The sequence below is a fragment of the Etheostoma spectabile genome, chromosome 13, assembly GCF_008692095.1.
Source record: "Etheostoma spectabile isolate EspeVRDwgs_2016 chromosome 13, UIUC_Espe_1.0, whole genome shotgun sequence".
In the NCBI taxonomy this organism is placed as follows: domain Eukaryota; kingdom Metazoa; phylum Chordata; class Actinopteri; order Perciformes; family Percidae; genus Etheostoma; species Etheostoma spectabile.
Window position 1 is genome coordinate 20,040,694 of NC_045745.1, and position 8,742 is coordinate 20,049,435.

At 38.7% G+C, this 8,742-nt stretch overlaps 1 protein-coding gene across 1 annotated transcript in view; it reads right to left on the bottom strand.

Annotated features, from left to right (window-relative positions):
* The window catches only part of adgrg4b (adhesion G protein-coupled receptor G4b), a gene marked incomplete at its 3' end in the record, with an annotated part of 18,549 nt that overhangs the window by 3,210 nt on the left and 6,597 nt on the right, over nt 1–8,742 (bottom strand). The window contains 19 exon segments of the mRNA XM_032534325.1: nt 93–214; nt 848–951; nt 1,028–1,073; nt 1,204–1,329; nt 1,473–1,619; nt 1,728–1,893; nt 1,972–2,176; nt 2,515–2,615; nt 4,894–5,023; nt 5,215–5,366; nt 5,579–5,601; nt 6,157–6,199; nt 6,309–6,376; nt 6,506–6,579; nt 6,705–6,875; nt 6,957–7,111; nt 7,618–7,643; nt 7,970–8,018; nt 8,148–8,209. Of these exon segments, the coding sequence (XP_032390216.1) occupies nt 93–214; nt 848–951; nt 1,028–1,073; nt 1,204–1,329; nt 1,473–1,619; nt 1,728–1,893; nt 1,972–2,176; nt 2,515–2,615; nt 4,894–5,023; nt 5,215–5,366; nt 5,579–5,601; nt 6,157–6,199; nt 6,309–6,376; nt 6,506–6,579; nt 6,705–6,875; nt 6,957–7,111; nt 7,618–7,643; nt 7,970–8,018; nt 8,148–8,209 (1,970 nt within the window).

Here is an 8,742-nt window from a genome sequence, read left to right on the forward strand (position 1 = left end):
CGGCGCAGCAGACAACAAATAATAATAACCAAAACAGACAAACATAACAACTAAACAAATAAAAACTGGGTTCCAAGTGGTTGGAGTCTCACTCGAAAGCTGTGTAAGTAAGAACAGTGATTCCCAAGAACACCGATGAGACCCCACAACCAACATATGTGATAATGGTCAGGATCTGCTCATGAGCCGGGTCCAACGGAGTCCTTGAGACATCCTAGACACAAACACACACACAACACAGATTTGTAAGCAATGTCCATCATATATCTCTTACAGACACAGATTGTACTGTAATAACAGTAAATGTCCCTGTCCATACTGCCAAGTACAAACCCGCATGAAGACCATTCAAATTGATACCTTACTCTAGTGTGTGTAAATAAGTTTCAACATTTAAATAAGTGTCAGTTTTAGTTGACATGAGTTATCACAACATCACAGATATTTTTGCAGTTTTTGAATATAATTAATGCAAAAGTGTTAAAATTATAGATTGCACTTTACCCTTAGCTGTCTTTTTTTTTTTCTTCAAAGTACTGTGTCTTTACTGTCTGTAAAGACACCAGAGAAATGGAAACATGTCCCACAATGACTTGGTTTAAACACAAATAATGAATGTAGGTCAAACTTGGCTTAGCAGTAGTTTAGTTTCATAAATTATGCTTTGAGTGCCCTCTGCTGGTAAAAACTGAATTGAATCGCTCATCCTTGCCTAGAACTACTGCTATTTATACTGTTACTACCACTGCCACTGCTGTTACCAACACTTTTAAACATGCTGCAGTCCCTCTGAGGACCAAAGAGCGTTTTCCAGGAAACAGCACAACAAAAATAATACAAGGCATACCAGAAGAACTCCGAAGTGTGTGAGATGATCACACAGGCACGTTGTGTAGTCAGAGCTGCTGTTGTATTTTTTGCAGCCATAATCATCCCAGCCTCCATTTCCATCTAGGTGATGACACAGACATTTAATATCACACAGTCAAGCCAGCAAGTATTAGTTATCGTTAAAATCAGGACCTACTGTTTTTATTGAAGTTCCAGTAAACACACTGCACGTCCTTGTGAAGCTTTAACATAGATGGAAATGAAATGCTTTTGTTAATAAAACTCAATCATTCCTTATATTAGCAGCAGTGTAAGCAGAGTGAACTCTGTAACAGATGTATGTCGCTCAGCTGTCAGGACAGTTAATCTTACTGTGTTGGGTATAAGATGGTGGAGCGTGACTCTGATATCTTCATCAAGGTCTTTGATTGGAGAGCTGGCATTGGTCACACTGGCTGACACCACAAAGGTGTTGAGGGCCATCCCCTTTTGGCTGCTCTGAAAATTACACAGTGCGTGTGTAAGTTTTCTTTTCTAAGCACCACCCAGTATAATTACAACACAGATGTTTCAAATAAATATTCTGATAGAATTGCATGTTTTCCTGTTTCTTTAAGAGAAAGAATTTATAAAGTTTGTACCTTGAAGAGCATTGGGATTCCGTAGAACTGAAACTTAACCCTCGCTGGCCTCTGGTTGGAGCTGTTCTGTGGGAATTTGTCCTGCAGGGCAGATGGCAGGGCGATGAAAGCCACTGTGCCGTTGAAGGGATACTTGTTGATGAAAATCTACAACACAAAGAGACATTTCTTTATTTTATTGTAAGTTTCGACTCAGCCTGCTTACATTACTTGTCACAGTGATGGGGGACATTAGTTGGTTGTTACTTTACTTACCTCAGGCTTTGTGCCTGTGCGGTCCGATGACACTCCGAAAGTCAAACTGCCAAACTGTCCGGGAACTACATCCACCACAGAGATAGCAATGGCAGGAGCAACCAGGGTGGCCGAGCCCTCGTAGCACACCATCAGGTCTCCAACAGACTCTGTGATATTTAGGATACTGGAGAGGAAGACAGAGGAAGGTGAACGGACGTTGAACCGAAAAGTTAAGGAAATTCCTTCAGTTTTCCATCCTTACGTGTTAGTAAAAGGCAGCAGGTCGCTGTCAGATTCCAACATGTCAGAGATGATGTTGATTAGAGCTTGGCCCATGTTTGGTGTGACCCTACTGAGGTTGACGATATCCTCTAGCTTGTTGAGGACTGTGACCAGCTCCCGGTAGCTGAGTGTGGATTGGTTTCTCAGTAAACTCTCAATCATCTCCACCACTGCCCATGCATTGTCTGAAGATAAATGTACATAATGTAGATGTAATATGATAGATGTGATACACATGGCTGGTATTTCTACAGCTCCATAATAGAATAAGTCCTGACCTGTTAACTGATTTGTTTTTTTGAGTATTTAAATGTGCAGCAACAGTAAAACAACCGGGCAACACTATAGCATCCCTTTCCTGATTTTGCATGCATAGATTTTTTGGGCATTTGAAATATCGCATTATGGATTCTTTGGATATTTGGCATTGCAGTTTAAACAATAAATTTGAAATTGAATGAAACTATTAAGTCAACAACTACAACATAAGACAGACCAATGAATTGAAAAGTGTGTAACAGACCAGCAGTGACTTCCACATGATCCAGATCAAGAATGGTTTCCACCACCAGATGACAGTCTCCCAGGTCTGGATCCAACCAGTAGGTACTGAGGCACAGTTTACTGTCAGACAAACGGGGGGGGGGCGTTAGCGTTCGCCTTCGCCACTAACAAAACTCAGCAAAGATTGTTCTTTAACTTCTGGATATTTGGTAGTGTTGCCACAACGGACCAAATGGCTTCACTCGCATCTTTCTCTGCCGCCACTACAGCTAGCACACAACCTCAACGTCATTGTACTCGGTAACGCCCTCTGTTCGCTGATTGGACGGGTAAAGATTTGACCAGAGAAAACCCAAGAATATACCGCAAACCTGCAAACGTAAAGGATAATTAAATTTGAGTGAAAAAACGGAGGAGGACGGAGCCAGGCTAGGGTAGTGCTGCCATGGCAGAAAAAGAAAAATGTATCAGCATCACGTTATTACCTGAAAAGTTTATGTTAATAACAAGGTGTTTTTCACGTTATAACAAGATATTTTTACGCTTTTACAAGAATGTAATAAATAATAAAATATTACAACATACACCCTTATCAAGATATAACAAGAAAATGTTCTTTACAACATACTATTTATCATGTTATAACGTTAAACTTTTCACGTTATTATTTGATAATTTATCTTGTTAGAACATGAAACTCCCGTTTTTAAATGAAGACATGGTGTGCAGACAAATAAATTGCCAAATATGGCATACATACGCAATTTGATTAAGTTCTACTTCATGATTGGGCTGGGACATAGCGAGATTCTGCTGCTAATAAGGACGGTGGATGACATTGTGATAAGTATGCGTACACTAAGAAGGATTTTGAAATGGATGGGGCGATACAGAAAAAAGAATGAGTCTCAGCCCATTATGAAGTGCAACTTAAATCATGTTTATGAGCCATAATTTGCAATTTACTCATCCGCACACCATGTCTTCTGTCTTTCATGTTTTAACAAGATAAATTATCAGGTTAAAACATGAATAGTATCACATTACAGCAATAAATGATCAAAATATAACGGAATAAATAGTACATTTTAATAACAAGAACATTTTCTTGTTATAACTTAATAAGTTTGTATGTAGTAATAACGTGAAAATATCTTCTTAAAATGTAAAAATATCTTGTTATAACATGGAAAACATTTCACGTAATGACACGATACTGAAACGTTTGACTTTTTCTGCCGTGGCAGCACTACCCTTTCCCTGTAATAAAGAGAGCTTAGACAGCTGGGAGGTTGTTGATCCTGGGAATCACCCAACTATTAACTCCAATCATAAGTGACACCCACCTCCTGATAATGATTTTACAGAACAGCCTCCACCAGTTCATGAGCAACATCAATAAATATTGTCACACATAGTCAACACACAGAAACAGTCTTGAACACAGTGACGCAGCCAAATAAAAATATATAGCAACGGATGTAATCAATACCGAATTAGGCCTGCATTTATTCATGTGTTAAATTCATGTTGACAGAGCCAACCAGCTATACATGTACTCTTTTCTCAGTCTGACTGCATGATGGATCGTCTGCAGGTCATGAGTTCAGTAATAAGTTACAACAGAAAAAACAAGACACAATCAACATACAGACAGTGGCATACTATAGAAAATCGATTGTAAATGTAAAGTAAATATGTAGCGCTTTTTTAGTCTTAACGACTACTCAAAGCGCTTTTACATAGTACAGGAACCATTCACACACATTCATACGCTGTGGCCGAGGCTGCCGTACAAGGTGCTAGATAGATAAACATTCACACACATTTACACTCTGAAGCGCAACTCGGCATTCAGTGTCTTGCCCAAGGACACTTTGACATTGGACTGCAGGGCCAGGGATCGAACCACCGCTCTACCACTGAGCCACAGCCACCCCTATATAGTACATAACTGGATTTCAACTCAAAACATCAAAAACGTCCTGTTAGCAGCATATTAAATGGAAATGGACTGTTCTTAGGTAGCGCTTTTCTAGTCTTAAAGACTACTCAAAGTAGTACAGGATTTATTAATTTGGTAAGCGGTAAGAAGCAAGTGTTTATTACTTGCAGTCGACAATGAATAGAAAACTAATCTTGAAAAATACCATATTTTGTCAAAACAACAATGATAAAATCATTGAAAAACTTGTCTGCTCATCCTCTCATACAATAATACAGTATAAAAACTAAAAAGAAACTTTATTTATAATGGTACTTAATAAAGAAAAGAAGCAAAACTAATAAACCATTTGAGGAATAATGTTTTGAAAAAAATATGACTTGCCTTCTGGCATTCTGGTCATAGTAATGGTTAGGAATCAAAAGTGAATGAATGAACTGTCTGAGTGCTCACCAGTGTCGGGTGGCGTAGTGGAGAGGGTTTTTTGGGCATGGCTGAATTGCATTTTTTCCTCCTAAAGTATTGGGCCACTTAAACAGACCTTTCCTCGTCTGGTGGGTTTCTGCGTTGCACTGTAATATTACTGAAAGATGGTGACAAAGATGGAGAGAGAGAGAGAGAGAGAGAGAAGGACAACCTGTTTGTTAGAAAGAGTTTATCTACTTTTTTTCAGAGAAATTCTTTATCATAGAAATGAATAGCAGTATTAATATTTTTTTTCCATTTTTAAATATAGTACTATGTAATCTTTTACTGAACCCGAACCTTACTCACATATGCGGCTTATCTGTATGTCCTTGTCCTTGGTTGCTATGGAGATTGATCCGTTGATATAGGGCGTCAGCAGTAAGTAACGTATCTGCTCTTCCATTTCCTGTGAGTCTGACAGCGACTTCATGACCCGAACTTGGAAAATACAGCTCTCTCTGAAGACGGTAAAGAAAAATTACGTGTTGCAAAAAAATCCTTATAAGTTCATCTTTATATTCATTTTCAGTGAGTAAAGCTTTACAAAATGGATACTTGATGTGTGAATTAGTATGTCTTATTGTGCTTCTCCTACTTCATGCATTTGTTTTCCCTCTATTTACTTTGTTCGTCATCTAAGTGAAATAGTTTAGAGCTACAAGATCCATACCTTGAAACTCTGAGCATGAACACCTGAAAAATAATTGACAGCTTTATAACTGAAGTGAAATGGTATATAAATTCAAGACAGAACATACAGGGTTAAAGGAGTATCACAATTCTGCATTTCAACTAAACACATTCCAGCCTACTAAACTCCAGTACTACCAAATGTAAAACAAAGAAGCTTTTAATTACTTTATTATTGTGTTTCAATGGAAAGGTTTTTCTACCTTTATCTAAAATAAACGTATACCATTCTGCAGCAAAAACTGAATAGATTTGTCATTAACTGGTGAATGTTAAAGAAATACTGTAGTTTGACATTTGGGAAATGCGCTTATTTGCTTTCTTGCAGACAGTTGGATAAGAAGATTCCACTCATGTCTGTACATTTAACTGTGGAGCTTTAAGTAGAATTTATTAAGCTTAGCTTAGCATAAAGACTAGAAGCAGGGGCAAACGGCTAGCCTGTTCACTCAGATGTTGAAGGTTTGCCTACCAGCAGCGTTTTACAATGTTTAAAATCATGAACAGTTGTGAAAAATTACGTATGTTCAAACATGAGATTTTTTTATGTTTACTTACTTTTTCAGATGTAAAGGGGTTTGACTGCAGGTGTGGGTGATATCTGGAAGTGAGATCAGTCACTAAATCAAAATGTTTTAGTTGAAATGATCCTGATGTTTCTGGAATTAGATGGTGAGTTAATGGTGTGGCAGCTACATCACATATTGTACCTTTGAGCTCTAGGGAGCAGCTGGAGGTCTAGCACCATCATCATGTTATCAGGTAGACTGGAGTTGAGCTGTGGAGAATCAGAGGCCACGTTTAAGAAAGATAATGGTCTTTAATGGTCCTGTCTTAATTGTGGCTTGTTATATAGCTGAGGTGCAGTCTTAAAACTAAAAGAGCTATCCGATTCTGTCAAACATACCCAGGTGGAAAGAATCTGTCCCGGGTCACAGTCTCCTGTTATGGTAACATTCACCATCACCTCAAAATACAGCTCTGCAGAGGAGATCCAGTTAACGTACAATTAGCCATCCAGTAGGGCATAATTCAAATAAAAGCCTCTAGAAATTCACACTAAACTGTGATGGAGACCATTTCTGTGACTGAATGATCCGACTGACCAGAATCTTTTGCTGGGGTTGTTGTGAAGGTCGTGTCTGGGGCTGCACTGGTAGAGGCACTTGTGGTGGGGCTAGTAGAAGTAATGGATGTTGTGGTTTTAAATGTGGTAGTTATGAGAGGAGAGGGATCCGTTACCAAATCAGGACTTATGGTGACCATAGAGAAACTTTCTAGAAACAGGAAAGATCATTGTGAAACAAAATTTTTTTTCTGCAAACAGCACATAACACATGGTGAAAACTATTTCCTACCAACAGGGGTGGTGTGTATGCTGGCCACATCAGCCAGCAGCTGTAGCTGACCACTGGGGTCAAGGTATGCGTCCTTAAGATCCTTGTACATCTCAATCTGCACAGCTGCCACATCCAAGCTGGGGATAACATTGACATGAACCAGGGCATCAAACCTACAGGGGAGACATAAAGTGTTTTACTGTCCTCTGCTGCGGTAGTTTACATGTATTCTGACTTGTGACCCCTTAAAATGAAGCGTGGGCATTTTTATGTGTTTAAGGCATTAGTCAGTGCTGATGAAATTCTGTATCTGCTTTCATTTCCTACTTGATAGGTACATATTTTTTTGTGATCAGCCCTACTCGTCTTTAGTTTACTCTGCCTTACTGTTAAATAATTTTACATGATTTGTTTAAAGAATTCAGATCAGAAGAGTTATGGGAATATAAATGCCATGTTATTCAAAGTCTTACACTTTGGCAATGTAGATAAACTCCAAAAAACAAAAATGTTACGCATATATATTTGCATATAGATGTATTTCTTATTGAAAGGAATATTGTTGTAGCTATGACTAAAACCTATGACCCCGTAGATGATCATGTTATTGCCCAGCCACTATCAGACTATGTAATATTTAGAAAACCAAGATCATTTAGTGAAACCTGAACAATGTTACCTGTTATAAGTGGGAGACCACCGCACCTGAAGAATAAAAGACACATATTTTAAAGTTACTCTAAATATATATTTAAACCATAGAGATTACCGTTGTAGATCATCCCTATGATGGTAAAAAAAATGCATATGCTTTAGAAACTAAGTGATATTGAATCGTTGAGGCTACTACCAATATCAATGTTTTAATCAAATCTGTTACATTATATTGGCCAGTATTGGTGGCAAACTAATTTATGTCTACCAGAGAGCACAGACTATTTATTTCCTGCAATTTTTTGTTAGATATTGGCCAACGTGTACGCCACTCCAACTATACAAGAAATGTCTCGGTCAGGCTCTAATGTGCTTACCAGCCTGTCTTCATGTGATGTTTTTACAAGGCTGTCTTCTTTACTGGATCTGTGTATGAGATCAGAGAAACTGAGTACACATATGTTCCATTGGTTCAGCCTCTCCGTCATATACTATACAATTAGGTTTGATTGATGTGACACAACATCAATGTCGTAATCTCCAATCTTCTCATACCTGGTTACTTCAAACACGGACACTCTGTGTAAATAGATGCTGTTTGGCAGAACCTTTCTGAGCTGCAGGAACAACAAACAGGAGAGAGCAGTTGCAACCACTGAGATTTACTGCTGCTGAACAAAGTCAAAACAACCCAATAACAATCAATGTAATCCTACCAAACAGCACTGAGATTTGTACAGATACAGCAGCACCACTACAGTCACACTAACATAACAGTGAGAGTACACAGCTTCAGTGTTCAGATTGTACATGTCATTGTTTTGTTTTTTATACCAGTGCTAAAGCGAGACATTTAAAACGGTGCCGGTGCCTGAACCGATACTTTTTAAGAAAGTTTTTAAAGTTTTTATTGCGGCCGCCACGGCGAAACACAGAAGAAGGTATAGAATGCAATTGACCTCGTTTGAGTAATAGCGTGTGAGACGGAGCCTACTGCACCTGCAAGAGACGTGACGTGTGTAACTCTGTTGACCCGCCATTTGACCCGTGCTGGACACATTCATAATGAGTCAGCCGTCACTCTGAGTATACGCTTCACCGAAATCCACGTTGATATTTTGTCTGATAGATAACGGGCATACAACATACA